This window comes from Nyctereutes procyonoides, unplaced genomic scaffold (assembly GCF_905146905.1).
Source record: "Nyctereutes procyonoides isolate TBG_1078 unplaced genomic scaffold, NYPRO_anot_genome, whole genome shotgun sequence".
In the NCBI taxonomy this organism is placed as follows: Eukaryota; Metazoa; Chordata; class Mammalia; order Carnivora; family Canidae; genus Nyctereutes; species Nyctereutes procyonoides.
Genome location: NW_026575031.1, coordinates 3,892,290 through 3,909,457, shown reverse-complemented (window position 1 = coordinate 3,909,457; position 17,168 = coordinate 3,892,290). Strand labels below are relative to the sequence as shown.

Sequence of the window (17,168 nt, the reverse complement as noted above, 5' to 3'; positions counted from 1 at the left end):
TGACCTCCAGCAGGTCACTTTACCTCTCTAGTGTGGCTGTTTTCTTATCTCAGTGATTCCTGTTCTCCTACACATTTTTTAGGAAGTGCCTTAGCTTTGTAGGAAGATGTATGGAAAGGACTATGTAAGTGAAGAGATTTTGCCCTCAAAGTTGCTCACACTTGAAGTATTACTATGCAAATTAATCTCATATTTTTTAAAGCTCCTTGTTTTATCTATTTATATTTTTATTCCTATTTTTAAGTAATTCTCACTAATAGTTTTAGACTTACAGAAAAGTTGAGGAGATAGTGCAGAGTTCCTATATACCCCATATCCAGTTTCCTCTTTTATAAACATGTAAAATTAATATCTTATCCATTTCTTTTTTTCTTTTTTTAGTGAGGAAGAGAAAGAGAACATGTGTGTGCACATGTAGGAGTTAGGGGGGAGGGGCAGGAAGAGGGAGCAGGAAAGAGAACCATAAGCAGGCTTCACACCCACCCGACTCCAGGCTCAATCTCATGACCCTGAGATCATGACCTGAGCTGAAACCCAGAGTCAGATGCTTAACTGACTGCATCACCCAGGCTCCCCCAGGATTTTATCCAATTTTAATCACTAAAATAAATATTCTATATGCCCCAGGTCTAAAAAAAATTGATGTAGGGGGCTGGCTGGGTGGCTCAGTTGGTTAAGCAACTGCCTTTAGCTCAGGTCATGGTCCCAGGACCCTGCAATCCAGCCCCTTGTCAGCCTCCCTGCTCAGCAGGGAGTCTGTTTCTCCTTCTCCCACTCCCTCTGGTTGTGCTCTTTCAAGTAAATAAAATCTTTGAAAAAATATAGATGTGGACCTGCTAACTTTTCTGGATCTTAGCTTTCCCTCCCCTTGCAATGGAAAATAATGTATTTGCTGTAAATAGAAGTATCAATCATAACATTTTGGCTTCCAGTAACAGAAAAGTCTGACTCAACTGGCTTAAAAAATAAAGAAAATTTGTTAGCTGAGACAACAGAAGGTGTGGAGGTAGGGCAGTTCTAAGATTGATTCAGGAATTCAGGGATGTCACCAGAGCCAGGCTTTTTCCATCTCTCTGCCTCCTCAATCTCAGTGTTGGTCTGTCTGTAGTCTCGCACTGCTTCTGGTGGCCAGATGGCTGCAGCAGCTCCTGCATCTTAAACAGATATCACCATTAGGAAAGGGACTCTTTTGTGATTCTTCATCAGCAAAGAAAACCACAAACTCTTTCCCACAAATGCTTCAGTAGACTTTCTCTTGATTTTCTTTCGTTCAATTGCATCACATGCCCATGCCTACACCAGTCACTGGTAAGAGAAGGGGGAGCGTGGGTGTGCCAAGAATGGCTTAGTGTAATTATGATGTGCCTCTTTGGGCTGGGACTGGGGTGCTCTCCTCCTAAGGAAGAGCCATTTAGGGGACAGCAGATACATGAACAAAAAGGAGGCGTGATGGTGAATGGCTGGTGGGTAAGCAATTAACAAAGGCAACTACAACAGATATTATTACACTTGCATAATAGTGGTGAGTGAGAGAAATTTAAGTAGTAAAATAACTAACACTTTATTACATACCAGGTATTATTCTAAGATAGAAAAGACTTAGGTCATTTTCTACCATACTTTAAGGTAATGATGATGTGGGGATCCAATATGGGTGTGAGGGCCCTTTAAAATTTGTGTAACTGCCTGTTTTACAGATTCAGAGACGGTATACTCCCAAATATTTGTTGTGCTGTGTGGAATGAATATTTGGCCAGAGCTCTAAAGATAGATTTTTTTGCTTCTTTTTGTGTGAATGGGATTTACTCTTCTAAATTTTGACTTTAAAAAGTCTGTACACACTTCAAGTAGAGTTAGTATAGATCAGATACATAATATTTTATAAACAAGCTTCTTCCTGATTGCAATTATCATCAACTTTCAGGACATTACCAACATTTGAAGAACAAACTCATTGAAATTTTAAAAAATTTGCTTTTTTAATTATTGTTTGAAGTGTAACCTACAAAGAGTATACCCTTTTGAGGGGCACAATTCTAACACTTGACAGATTCATGCAACCACCACCAGAATTAACAGAGAATATTTCTAACATCCTAAAAAGATCTCTCATGCCTCCTTGTGTAGCCAGCTTCCTTCCCTCCACCCTCGCCCCCAGCAGTCATCCATTTCTATTCCTAAAGTTTTGTCTTTTCCAAAATACTATATAAACGGAGTTAACCAGTATATGGTCTTTTAGATCTGGCTTCTTTAACTTAGCATAATTCTCTTGAGATTTATCTATTTTGTGGTTTGCACCTGAAGTTGGATCCTTTTTATTATTAAGTAGTATTCCATTGCATGGATATACCACAGTTTGTTCATCCCAAAGCTGAGGATATTTGGTTTATTGCAAGCTTTTGGCAATTATGAATAACATTGCTATGAATGATGGTGAAGAGGTTCCTGTGAAAGCATTGGTCTTCATTTCTCTTGGGTAAATGTCTAGGAGTGGAATTGCTAGGTTATCTGGTATGCATTTGATTTTATAAGAAATTGCCAAATTGTTCACCCAGTTGGCTATACTGTTTTGCATGTACAGCAGCAATGTAAAAGCGTTGCAATTGCTCCATAGCCTCCCTCAGTACTTTGTAGTGTCAGTTTTTTATTTGAGCTATTCTAGTAGGTGCGTAGTGGGATTTCAAATGATATTCATTTGTGTCTTCCTAATGACAAGCGTTGCTGAACATCCCTTCACGTGCTCATATGGTATATCTCTTCACTGGTGAAAGGACTGCTCAAATTTTTTCTCAATTTTTTTTTTTTTGTTTATGGAGTTATTTTCTTAGTATTGAGTTTTGAGAGTTTTAAAATATTATGGACAGGAGTTCTTGTCAGATAGGGTTAGCAAATATTTTATTCTAGACTGTGGCTTATGCTTTCATTTCTTAACCATGTATTCAGAAGATTAATCTATTTTTAAGATTCAAATTTTTAGGTTCTAGGTCTGGAGAAAATAAAAACAATTTATGTTAATTCTTGCTTGGAGATTGCCTACATGCAGGGTTAACAACAGTCTTTTGAAAACCCAAAATATCAGGATAATTCTTAAAACAGATTTTTCTCTGAAATCCTGGGAAAAAAAGTGAAGCAATGATATTAAGGCTTTCTTGGATATTATAATTATGAGGTATATTTACTTATTAAATTAATAATTATTTATCTTTGTCCTGTAGGTTTGCAGCATGATTATTACTTAGAAAATTAAGCTATAGAACAATGTTCATGAACTTTTTTTAATGACTCATTAGAACAGTTATAACATTAGATGAACGCCCCCCTCAAAATTACCAGGAGTGATCCCTGATAAGCCCCTGAAATCAATACTCTTTTACACAAAATTTGGAAATTTTGCTCTCTCTGTTGAGATAGAGTAGGCCGATGGTATGGTTACAACCCCCAAATTTCAGTGACTGAGCATGAGTGTTTATTTCTGTCTCAGGTTGGGTGGTGGTGGTGGCGGACTGTGAGTTGTTCTATTTTGTCTCTCAGAGCCTCCAATGGTGGAGATTCAACCTCTGGAACTTCGCTTGGGTTGTACAGCAAGACAAGAGAGAGAAATGGAGAATCCCACAGGGCTTTTCACTGCCTCACTGTCAGAGCTCACCCGTTCACTTTACCTCAGCCAGAATTGGTAACATGGACCTATATCTGGAAAGTGTCCTCTGCTGTGCATTCAAGCAGTGGAGGAGCATCTGAGGTTGGTGAATATTAGTTATGTTTATCACCTAAAGTAGTATAACAGATAAATTACAGTCACATTACTTAAATTAAACATTTTGACACATTTTTATTACTTACTGCCTGGGAAACCCTGGACAATTTTTTTTAAAGATTTTATTTATTTATTCACGAGAATACACAGAGAGGAGAGAGAGAGAGAGGCAGAGACACAGGAAGAGGGAGAAGCAGGCTCCACGCAGGGAGCCCGACATGGGACTTGATCCCGGGTCTCCAGGATCAGGCCCTGGGCTGAAGGCAGTGACAAATCGCTGAGCCACCCGGGCTGCCCAACCCTGGACAAATTAACCTCTGTGAGCCACAGTGTCCCCAATATGGAAAAGGGGTAATATGAGAGTTAACATTTATTGAGTATATACTAGGAGCCAGGGCCTGTTAAAAGTACTCAATGTATACAGACAGGCTTTAATCTTTGCAGCTCAGTATGCAGGAAGAACCATTGTTACAGATGAGGAAAGTGGGGCCAGAGGAGCTTGAGTAACTGGCTGACCCAGACAGCTTGTCAGAGTTGGTTCTATGATTGGAAGCCAGGTGTCCGCCAGCTGTGCTGCTGGGTCCCGTGACTAGGCTCTATTTTCTCTTTTGCAATTGATCATCCCTGTTTTAATAGGTGTATATTAATGACAAGGTGCCGTCCTTGTCACTGTTACAGTTTAGATGTGCTGGCTAAGATAGAAAGGGACACTTAGCTAATGTATTTATTTGAATATTTCAGTAAAAATGGTGTTATTTTGTGGGGAGTGGTGGGAAGGGTCATCCAAAATAAACATGTGGCTAAGAGTTTCTATCCACAGTTCTCTAAGGGGGTCTTCTGTTTTCTACAACTCCTTTTAATGATGATGTCCCTGGAGGCTTCAGTTCTAGCAGAGATGCTGGACAGATTTTTCCGGAGTTCTACAGTAGGATGTATTTGCTGAGAGTGCTGCATAATAAATCGCTGGGTTTGTCCCCTCTGAGGGGAAGTAGCTTCTATCCCAGCCCTCTTGAGAGTTTTAGCCTGCATGGGGCTCGGTGTTTCTGGGTACGCATTGAGCAATCAGTAACTTCGTTAGACATCTCAACCAAGTTTCTCTGGCAGTACACATAAGGGATCACCAAGAGCCCTATTATAAGAATCCAAAAGAGTCCCTTGTCAGTTAGGGATGCTTTTGGGTGCAAGTAACAGAACACCTAAGAGGTGCCAGTTGTCACAAGAAGAGTTTGGCAGTACTGACCTGGACTCAGCCAGTGGCTCCCTTTCTTTTGGCTCTGGTGATTTCTTTTGCCTTTTCCTTATGATCACCAGATGGCTACTGTAGCTCCACCATGCCATCTTGATAGCTAAAGAAAGAAGGATGGCAGAAAAGGGGGTTTCCTTCATCAGGGAAGAAAAGGTTTCTCTGAAACTTTACAATAGGTGTTTCCTTGCTGCTCAGTGGCTATAGTGGTGCTGCCAATGCATCATCAGGCCAGTCCACCTTTGCCCTGATAAAGCATCTGCCTCCAGTTCTTGATAAAAATTGTACTGCTAGAGGGATGCCTGTGTGGCTCAGTGGTTGAGCATCTGCCTTCGGCCCAGGGCATGATCTTGGAGGCCCGGGATCGAGTCCCACATCGGGCTCCTGCAGGGAGCGTGCTCTTCCCTCTGCTTGTGTCTCTGCCTCTCTCTCTCTGGGTCTCTCATGAATAAATAAAATCTTTTTTAAAAAAATTGTACTGCTAGAAAGGATGAAGGAGTGTGTGTGTTTGTGTAGACAATCAGTTTTTGTTTGCTGCATGTTCCCTCTCCTATATGCACCCAGGAACAGATAATTTCTTGTATGAATGGTTATCCTGAGGGCCTGTTGGCTTCTCTAGAATGGACCCCAGGCCCCACGTCCCCAGGGTAGCAACACTGACTCCACTCTAGATGGAGGGGGCCAATCAGGCTGTCTCTGGTGAGCCTCCAATTTCAGCATATGGGGAGTTATGGTTTCCATAGCAGGGAAGACACCCTTCCTCATCCCATCTCCAGCTCTCTCAACAAATGTTTCTGTGCTAGTTAGAAGGAATGAACGGACTATTTTGGTGACTGTGTAATCTGACATCAGTGAGCAGCAAACTCAGATCAATTTCAGGTAATGATTAGACCAAGCCATTGCAGGACCGTTGTTGTTTTTTTCCAGGCTTCATGTTTTTAATAAGATAGGACACTAGGTTGAATCCAATGCAAATCATTTGAAATTTTCAAATTCAGTTAATGAGAGCATCTGGATTATCTTTACTATTATTTTTAAAAAAGATTTTATTTGAGAGAGAGAAAGAGAGAGAGAGAGAGAGATTGAGAGAGAGCACACACATACATATGAGTGGGAGGGATGTCAGGGGAGGAGCAGAGGGAGAGAATCTTAAGCAGACTCCCTGCTGAGGGCAGAGCCTGATGCAAGGCTTGATCCCATAACCTTGAGATCATGACCTGAACTGAAATCAAGAGTTGGACGCTCAGTGTACTGAGCCACGCAGGCACCCCTGGATTGTCTTTATATCACACAGCCTGCCATGCTAAAATGGGAGCATTACAAAGTTTTTTCATTTTTTTTAAAGATTTTATTTATTCATTCATGAGACAGAGAGAGAGAGAGGCAGAGACATAGGCAGAGGGAGAAGCAGGCCGGATGCGGGACTCAATCCCAGGACCCCAGGATCATGCCCTGTGCCGAAGGCAGATGCCCAACTGCTGAGCCACCCAGGTGTCCCTACAAAGTCGTTCTTAAGAACCGTTTATTTTGTTCTGCTGCTTTCACTATTTTTGAGTAAAAAGATTTTTCAGTTCTCCCTTTTATAATTTCTGTAACACATGGGAAATAAATGGAGCCAGAAGGGTTCTAGGAAAACTTGCCATGTTCACTATTCCCTTTTGGTTGTTCTAACTCCAGAGTGGAGGCTAGGCATGTGGAGGGAGCAGTACTTGGGAGCTTGCGGACACCACGTTTGAGAACTTTGTCTCCTGGTGTTCCATCAGATCTTACTAACAAACAAGGGGAAGACATTCTCAGGGAGTTGACAATCAGTTTACCTGGGCAACTGACGCTACAATTTCATTTTCATGATTGGGTAGACATACACTTTATTATCTATTTTAAAATTGTTTTTCAGTTTTCTGACAATAAATAGTATGGAGAGAGAAATCATTCCCTTCAGAAAGAGCATCTTTTCAAGTTTTCTTTCTTGTTATGAGGAAGTAAGCAACTTCTACAAAAAGCATAGGTCATTAACTCCTCTGGTACTGACATAAGGGCACTTATCCAACCTGGCAGGGGTACTGCAAAGAGTAGTTAATTGTTTGCAAAATACTGTCAAGCTCCCAGGTGAGAGCCACACTTTCCATGCTCAGCATTATTGTTGTAGCATTTTCCTGTTGCCAAAGAGAATCTGCTCCAGACTGCCTCCAACATGTTGGGATATTGGCCTGTGTTTTGAGAGGGGAGCATCAGTACTTGCTCAATTGTTTAAAAATTGTTCAGTTTGCCTGTGATCTAATGAGGTTTATTTTTAGAGGTGGTGTGCTGGCAAAAGTCATGTCTTCTAAAAAGCCGCCCCAAATGGTGTTACAAACATCAATCAGAGGAAAAAAAAATCCAGGAACAAAGTAGTAATTTCCCCAAATTCCTTTAGCTTAGCTTTGTTTGTTTCTCTAAAGATCAAATTCAAATAGTATTTTATGCGTTCTTTCACTGAATTAACAGTGGCCCGGAGAATATCTCAATCCCCTTAAAGAAACAAGGGGACTGTTACATGTAACAAGCCCCTGCATTTTTCAGGGCTCATCTGGTGTGCAGTGGATCTGGGCCTGGCTGCTTTCTTACGCTGCTGCCCAAGTTGTCTTTGTGGCAAAGGCCACAGTCACTATCAAAAGAAACACGGGTTCACGTCCTTCAAGCTCCTCTTCTGGAGCAGAAGAATGTTAAACTAGACGTCTGTCTGTGCAAACAATCAACTAAACATATGCCCACTTTCAAAGGGGGGTCTGGTTCTGTTGGTCTCTTAACTTCTGGAAAAATGACTTTTTCTAAATGAATTTTAGAAAAGTATTAAATAAGCCAAGCTATCTGTGTTCTACTCATTTCTACATTAGCGTGGAAAATGCACATTTTTAATGGTGTATATCATTTATTAAATGGATCCTTCTATGGTAGTAGTAATATTAATTACACAATGTATAACAGAATTAGAATATAGGATACTAGTTTTATTAGGGCTATGATTTATGATGCATTACGTACTAATCTTATTTAATCCTCATAATAGTCCTAGGTGATAGGTATTATTTCATTTCCATTTGACAAATGAAGGAACTGAGGGTTTTAGAGAGTTTGCTTATCAGTAAGTGGATAAGCAGGGAATCCAGTGTGTTGTCAAAGCATGTGTGAGTCATCAGGTTCTACGGAGTACAGGTTGAGATTATTATATGCTAACCATTTTTGGGGATGATCAGAGAAGTTCATGAGTTATTGTCGGTGTAAGTATTGGCTTATCCTTATAGGAAGAGAAGACGGTAAACATAACATCTGTGAACTTTTTACAATGGAAGGAAAAAATCAGATGAACATGTAAATTGGACAGAGGGAAAAGAAGTCTTAAGAAGTTTCCAGATTCATTCCTAGTGGCACATCCTTAGACCAAAGGGCAATGTATAGAAACTGCCACCAAACAATAAGAGTTTTAGTTACTAAAGTGCAGGTGTGAGGAGAATTAGTTGTTAAAACGCCAGCTGATTTCTTCAATAGAGATTAGGATATCAGGGCAGGGCAAAAACTAAGGTTCACAATGTTCATTTAAAAATACACTATGGTCCTTTACTTTGTAAATAATGAATGTAACTAAGGTACTGGAAATTCCTTCCAGAATAAATTGTTAACCCTTTGGTGCAAGGGACAGTGGACAGGAGGCTAGGAGAGACAGATTCTGGTTCTGCCCCTAATTAGCCACATGACCTTGGGCGAGTCACATAACCTCTGCAGACTACAATTTTTTCTTCGACGCAATGAAACCTCTGGTCCCTTCAATTCTAAAATTTTCATAGTCTATATAGTCAAACTGGTCTCATGTTCCCTCATAGTTCAGTTTTACTTCCACACATCTCTTAGGGAATTGTCAGGGAGCTGCTAGAAAATGCAATTCAGTTTTCATGTGAGCTTCTTTGCTCACTCCACACCCTGTTCTGCTCTTTTTTAAAAAAACCCTGTCATTGCAAAACACTTTCAAGGATGGTGGGGGAGCAAGAGGAAAATCAGTTACCAAAAGCCTGAGTTTTACATTTCCATGCAGAGCACTCATGTCCACTTTGCCACCTCTTTCATTGTTCTGCTTTTTGATTATTCTGTTATTGAATTTTTTTTTATTACAAAACACTTCATAAAAAATTCTAACTTTGAAAACCAGGATGGATACTTCTAGTCAAAGGAGCAAGAAATAAAATATTTTTTGACTTTTATCTACTAATTATCCGTGTGTAATGATAGTTATTATTTTAGCTGTTCAAATTAATAAACTGACACAAGTAAAACTGGATTAGGAAGATTATTTATGGCTTAATGGTAAGTATATTAACAAAAACTGCATTACCAGGTAAAGCATACCCATCTCCTCTATCCTAGAAAAAAATTTAATACTTTTTTTTGGGAGCGCATCTTACAACAAATATTACAAATATATAATCATGACCTTAGAGAAATGTAGAGAGTAGGGAAGGGATACCTAGAGGATATCAAGACCATGAAGGAGAAGGCATAGTCTGCAGCTGACGAAACCCCAGCCCGGTTTTACTGACAAACAAAACACCTCAGAAATATGTAAGACCATCTAACTGAAGATAATCCTCAAATCTCAAGATCCTTGGGCAGAGGCCAAAATAGAGACACCCCACCCCCTGCCCTTGTTTTTCCATCAAAAATGTCTTTTAACTTGTAGATGTTTGCCGAAGGTATTAATTATCTATGGCCTTCCACTGTTTGAGTTTTTAAGTCCTATTCCTATGGACATATTTAGCTTATAAATGAATTCCTAAATAGACTTTAGCCAAGAACAGATAGTTCACTTGATGTCATAGGCCCTGTAGAAAATGTTCCTGCTTGTTTTATTGCTCAGGCTGATGAACAAGATTATGAGTTCCTTTCCAAATGGGTCAAATTTATTCATACTTGCACTAAATATGAATGGCCTAGGGCAGAAATTAGAAATATGTGGCAACTATGTGATCACTGCCCATTCAAGACCAGTGCCCATAACTGATCATACCTCTATTTCCTGCTGAGCTGAACTCAGTCTCAGAATTCTTAGCAGCAAACACAGCTGCCGTAACCAAATAGAGCATGATTTACTGTCCATATTCTAGAATTAAAATATCTTACTAAAATCCTCAGAGTGTTGCCTCTTTCCCTTGACTGATTTTTCTGAAATTTTCAAACCTTTTGTTTTCATTTTGATAATGACTTTTTTCAAGAACCACCTCTTATTGCATATTTTAAAATTCCCCACAGCACTGAAACACTTTTAAATATACATTAGGGACTCAAATAGTTGTGTTTTGAATAGCCTACATGCTAGAAAGAGAAGAAAGAAATATCACATAGAGCCAGAGAGGACTGTCTCAGGACTATCTCAGAGAGAACTGGGTGTTGTTTCTCTCCAGACACTAGTAGAAGGGATCCTGTACAAAATAGCCCCAACAAATTAAGTCCTGGGAAACTGGCAAAGAAGAATGTGTAAGTTCCAGTTCCTTTTGTGATACAAGTTTCCAAAATACAAGGAAATAAGCCAAATGCTTAGGACCTTCAAATGATAACGTCTGATTTAATGACTAACAGGGAAATGCCCGCGGAGCAGTTCATGGACAGTGGTCTCTTCAAAGTCAGATCCTGTTGGCGAATGACCAAAGAACCCTTCTCTCCTGATCCAGCCAGCCACTTTTATGGCCAGGAAGCACTTTGCCATCAATTCAGCATTAAAAAAGTGAGCAATTGAAAATACCATTTGCAGCTAACCTAAGAATTCTACCGAATATCCCAAAATTGGCTTTTGAAACACCTTTGCATTTGAGGCCTTGACTCTATTTTAGAGGAAGCCATTTCTTACAGAGAAATGTAAACATTTAAAAAAAAATTAGGCTAAGGCATCAAGAGAAAATGATTTTTAAATGTTCTAATTTTTTTCTTTGGAAATATATTGGATAAACAATGCACTAGGGCTAGCTTGAAGGTAAATGGAATGAGATCACATGAACTCTCCTTAACACTAAGTATGCATCCTAAGATACTCTGGTTAATGAACCTGCTTTGAGATTGGGAGTTTCTAAAGTAATTGTTTAATACCAACATGTATGATGCTATTCTCACATTCCAGTAAATACAGTTTTCAGCTAAGAAAATGAGAAAAAAAAGATTCTGATTGTTTTTTAATGTAAGTGAAGGAAAACATTTTTAGTGTTAAGTTTGTAGTTATTTGTTCATTCGATATTCATTGAGCACCTGCTCTGTGCCATAAACTCTGTTGGCTGTTGGGGGCTGGGCAGCAAATAAAACTACTCCATGGAGCTTATCATTTAGTCGGAAATCTTGCCATTAAATAACTACACGAAGAAAGATTGTCGACAACGGAGACAAATGTGCCACGGTCAAGTAAAGGGTGCTTCTATCAGTTAACTTACAAAACTATGGTTTCCTGCAGAGGTGGTTTTGATTACATAAATTTTAATTTGCCTTATAAGAAATTTCAGTTAAAACTTAAAAATGTAAGTCTACTATAAACACACTAAATTATTATTTCTGAACATATCTGTGTTGGACATAAGATTGGCAAAGGCATTTCTTTCTTTCTTTTTTTTTTTTTTAAGAAAAAAGTGCTAGTTATTCTAGAAATACCAAGGCAGTTTGCAGGGGGAATTCATGGCCACTTTAGGTTAATGGTCATTGGCTTCATGTTTGGCCCTCAATTAAACTCTGAACTTCAATTGTTATTACTTAATTGACTTGGTTATATTTCATGTCAGCATTTCAAAATGACCTTTCCTTTAAAAAATAGAAATTATGTTGACCTAGCACCACAGGTCTTTAGCTGAGCCTGACATGGCTGCAGTAGTCGCACATCATTTTATATATAAAACGGGCCTGGAATTTGCTTAGCTTTGCTATCACTAGGCTACCTCCCATCATCCTTGCCTTTAATAGGTGACAGCTCTAGGCAAATCCAAACAATGAAAAACTAAATGCATCGGTTGCCATGATTATTGAGATGCAAAATAAATCTACAGATACACACTTTTTTTTAAAAAGATTTATTTATTTATGATAGACATAGAGAGAGGCAGGCAGAGACACAGGAGGAGGGAGAAGCAGGCTCCATGCAAGGAGCCGGATGCGGGACTCGATCCCGGGACTCCAGGATCGCACCCTGGGCCAAAGGCAGGCACTAAACCACTGAGCCACCCAGGGATCCCCTACAGATACACACTTTATTCTAAGCATAGGGAGTTAGACTTAATACTGCAATTAAATATTATGTCATGCCTGTTTTATAAAGGTACTATCTGTAGCTTTTCCTTATAAGCGACTCCAAGTGCTTTGTTGTTCCAGTTAACTAGATGAAAACTTAAATCCCTTTTACTTACCCATAAAAACAGTAAGAACAAGTTGGATTTGTTTAATGAAGTGGGGCAGATTTTACAGAAAGTAGATATGACGCCAGGATCTAACTTTGCTATACTCACGGAAATGAATTAAGGCATCAAATAAGCATTTCCCCTCCCTCCTGTATTGTGGAAAAGTTTTAAGTCTTTGGGAGGTGCTTTGATCAAGCTTTGAAATCATTTTAGTGGATTACTATTGTATGAAAACGCTAATTTATTGAGCTTGACCTAAGCAGCTCTTTGTCTCACAGTGCTATTCAAAAACAATAGCAGGAAAGTCAGAAACACAAGAGGAACCGAAGCTGTTTTGGTTATTATTTCATAATCCATCTTCCTTTTTTAATCTTTGGAATCCAGGCATGTTCTTTTTTTTTTTTTTTTTCAGGCATGTTCTTAATAAAAGATCACGTTCACCATATATGGAAAGGTTCGTTCTGGGCACTGCAGTGAGACAGTCCCAGCTTTGTCACCACCACCCTTCCATCACCAAAGAGGGACTTTACAGACAGGTTCAGAGAGTGCTGCTCTATAAATGGTGACATTGAAGGCCAACTCCCCATCATAGGCCTTTCAGTTTCCTCTCCAGTGAGGCTAGCTTTGTTCCTTTACCCTAATCAACAGTGCCCCCCTTGGGAGATTTTTCTCCTCCCATCCCTGCCACAAAGTGGCTCCACACTGAGGCCACTTGCTCCCATCAGATCGCATGGAAAATGGCAAGCTTCTCTTAGGTACATGTGAGGTGCGCTTCCCTCCTGAAATCACACAGGCATTTTACTCATTCATCATTTTAATCAGGGGGAGAAGTCTTAGGCTCCTTCAGGTGTACTCACTCCCCACCAATCCCCACCCCGAAGGCCTATGGATCAGGATCTAGATGCCATGCGAGTTGGTGGTGGGACCATTAGCGAGAGAAGAAAGTCAAGGTGTGGGGAGGAAATGCGGAACCCACGTCCACGTGGGTGGAAGGAAGCCGGCAAAGGCTGGGGAAGGGGAAGAGGACAGGGAAGGTGGCTGAAGGGAAGTAGCAAATAGAAGCAGCAACACTTGAAGTCAGTCGAGACACCGGGTCCTAGTGGGGAGCATGTGAAGAAAAGCAGACGATTAAGGGATCTCGGTTCCACGGATGCAAAGAAGCAACAGGTGGAGCGTTCCACGCGAGGCGAGTGAATGGGGTGTTCACCTGGCCTCTGTGCGCGGGTTAGCGTGGCCCACCAGGGACTGTCCAGTGGAGGACCTCATCAGAGCCCCAAGCAATCCCCGCGTGGCTGCAGTGAGTTAATGCACCTCCCTCCTGCCCCCCAAAGACCAACGATTTCTCATCTTTTCGAGGATGGAATCAAGCCTTGCCAATCATGAACAGGTACACACACTATAGTTAAAATTATTTCCCCTGGAGATAGTTCTGCTTTGGACCCCCTAAGCATTTCCTTCTGTATGCAACTTTAGGAGTGTTGAGAAGAGTTGACATGGATCTCAGGAGAAGGCAGATGAAAAAAACCTCACTGTGTGTATGTGTGTGTGTGTGTGTGTGTATAGAGAGAAGGGTGGAAGGGAGTCTATGAAGTCACCTCAGACATCCGTGGAGCTCTGCTCTCAGCTGAGGCCAGCCACACTTCGGTTGGGGTCTCTGCTTGTGACAGTGGATGCCTGGCAAGTCTATACATGCCAGAGAGCTCATCATTTAGTTTTACGTCAGACGCATACTCCTGCTTTCTGGGTTGGCATCATTTATTAGCACAGTTTGCAGAATGCTCCATAAAACAAGATTTGGCTTTCATGTTAATGTTCTAATGACAGCAGCAATTAAAACAAACAAACAAACAAATAAACAAATGTTGTCATGTCTACTTTCCAGGGCCATTTTTATTGTCTGAACTAAAAAATATAAACAAGTAAACACATATTGATAGAACACAGTAAGTATTTCCACCATAAGAGGAAAAGAATAAGGGGATTTTAAGCTTTCAATTTGGGGACAAAACTCCCTACACTCTTCCAACTGAAGAATCATAGATATAATTATCGCATTAGTTTAATGTGGGCAAAAGCTTAGTTTTGAATAACTTGTAACTCTATCATGATATGTACAGCTTACTGGTTTCTTTCCCCTTTCTTAGGGCCACATTTTAAAACCTCCTTCATAAAGAGGAGGTTGGACCTTTGCCAGAAAACAGCAACATCTTCTCCTAACACATTATGTCGGGGCACCAGGTAGGAGGAGGGATATGAAATGCAAGCACTTATTTTAAAAATTTATTTGTGCCCCCTCATCATACATTTGTCTAATGTAAAACAAATCCTTGACAAGAGTTTAACGGGGTTTTCAACATCCGTGTCGATAAATATAATTTATTCTTAAACAAGAAAAAGCAGTTTAGGGTATGCCCTGAAAATGGTTGAACAGCAGTTTTGTGTCTAGTGTGTGCATGTGTGCGTGTGCGCGCGTGAGTGCGTGCACAAAGGCAACAGCAGTGGTTTCAGACCACTCCACTGCCTTCACAAAGCCGGCGTGATACTTTGACACTGAAACAGACGTCTGCTGGAGACCTCCTTCCCCCTCAGCTTCCCTCCTTTCCTGTTCAGTGCAACCCACAATGGGGTTAAAATCCCCACGTCTGGACCTGATGTTCTGTGTCCTTCAAAAGAAAAAGGCAGCTGGGAGACTTGTAAACCTTTAGGTACAGAATGCACGTGGCATATTTAGTCTTTTGAAAGCAGCAGACAGTGTATGTAACTTAGAGGTGTTTGTAGAAGTTCTATTCTTGTCAATACTTCCAAACTCATCTATTCGACGTTATAAAAGATATTATGTATTTTCAACATGGGGGCAAATATTTCACAAAGACATTCTTGGGGGACAAGTAAGTTTTTAGCCTCCCAAAAGACAGGTTTATTATGGATTTATTGATGTTTTTGCTTTCGGTTGAAATTTGGCTTGCAGTGTAAAAAGTGAACAAATATATTTTGTTTTGCTTAGTTGAAAAAAATCACTCAAGGTTTATTTCTGGAACACTTCATTCATTCATTGATGAGCATTGCTAATGCCTAGGTTATCTGAGTGTTATGTAATTACATGGTATAAAATGCAGATACAAAGCAGTGCATGGGATGTGCTTTTAAAAAACTGTACTCCTAAAAATACTGACTCCTACCATACATACTGACAAGTAGCCGTGTTTAAAAATAAAATTTTGCTCAGGCTTGGCACCATGCTTCCACGGTCTCCCCTGAGCCCCTGATCCAGAGGAGTGTGGTTTCCAGACACGATGTAACCAATACTTTTACATGAGATAAAGGGAAAGTCTTTGGTGTTCAAATAAGCATTATAAAAAGAGGAAATTCTCATCAAGTGTATTTTTTTCGGCTTGGCTTCCTGCCAGCAACATCAGGAAACCGTAAAGACTGGACAAAACAAGAATGTACTACCATCGAGGTCTCCTCGCAGGTGAGAACAAAAAAATCTAGTTTCGGCCTCCATGCCCTCTGCTCTGCTAGGACTGGTGCGATATTATTCCGTGATGGTGATGCAACACTGGGGGCTTGTGAGTGCCCATGAAAAGGACAGGGGAGGGACAGGGGATGAATGGAGGCTTAGGTAAAAAAAAAATAAGAGGGTGATTCGGGAACTGGGAGGAGAATTGATAAAAATCACACCTTTCAGTCCCCACATTTCTTCTTTTGTTCAGTATACAAGGAGAAACCATCCGGAAGGAAGAAAGATTATGACTATCTATAAACTAACTGTTTGACAGAGACAGAAATGCTGATAATGAGTGGGTTGTGCCTGCAGTTCTTGGCTGTTCACATCAGCAAGGATTGAAGGAAAACAGAAACTCTGGATGTGTTTGTCTAGAGAGGTAGTGGTGTGGCCACGGACAGCAAGGGTTCAGCTGAAGTTCAGGGCAGATGCTGCCAGCAGTTACACCGCAGGAAAGTAAAATTGCTTCCGGATTCATCTTTTCCTCCCGGTTCCTCTTCCAGGATCCATCAGGGTCAAGCTATGCTGTGGCACAAGGTGACAATGTCCGTGGGGAAGCAGGCTTTGAGCAGGATGCCCCTCTCCCGGTTACAGTCCAGCTCCTGGATAAAGCCATACCAATAGATGACTAAGCCCGGCCCGAATCTGCAAAGACATGAGAAGATCTGTGTGTGTAGTATCATGTATTCTATGGACATAATTCTAGAGGAAGGTGATCTTTGAAGCATTGCAAAGATGAGTAAGTGACATTGTTGCACCAATTTGTTTTGTTTTGGTTGCGACAATTGTGATCCAGAGCTGAACTTAGAGCAATGAGCTTATTTCAGAGAGGTGCTGCTACTATCTTGGACAGATTTATTACCTTTCGAGGAACCTGAAGGATCTCAGATACATGCATGACCTGGGTCACTTTTCAGTAAGGTGTTCTGAACTTGGGCTGATGGGAGTACCTAGCTGATGAAAGATAAAACCAGAGTCTCAATAGTGATGAGCTAGGGAGCACCAGACTTGGGATTTTATCTCCTAACGTGACCCTACCTCCTTCCCCAATTTCAAATAATGGGGGGGGGGGGAAGAGGGAACCAAAGAATGAAGAATAATATAAAAAGTGGAACAGCTCAAGGCCCTCTTCTTGTTATCATATTCTAGGCACCAACTAATGGCCAGAGGTCCCTTCTGTCATCTGTTCTTTCAGCTCTAAAAATGAACAAAAACAAAAACCAAAAACCCCCAAATAAACCTGTATGACAACTGGGATCTCTCAGAGAG

General features: G+C 40.6%; 1 protein-coding gene across 8 annotated transcripts in view; it reads right to left on the bottom strand.

Moving 5' to 3' along the window:
- Window positions 1–846: 846 nt before the first annotated feature.
- CDIN1 (CDAN1 interacting nuclease 1) overlaps window positions 847–17,168 on the bottom strand; it is a 228,629-nt gene continuing 212,307 nt past the window's right edge. For 7 of the 8 annotated variants that reach the window (XM_055316932.1, XM_055316926.1, XM_055316929.1 and 4 more), the window contains one exon: window positions 14,267–16,544. In XM_055316932.1, the coding sequence (XP_055172907.1) occupies window positions 16,415–16,544 (130 nt within the window). In that variant the 3' untranslated portion in view covers window positions 14,267–16,414. Of the gene's footprint in view, window positions 1,155–14,266; window positions 16,545–17,168 lie in introns of those variants that run through there. The other variant, XM_055316928.1, reaches the window with a different exon arrangement.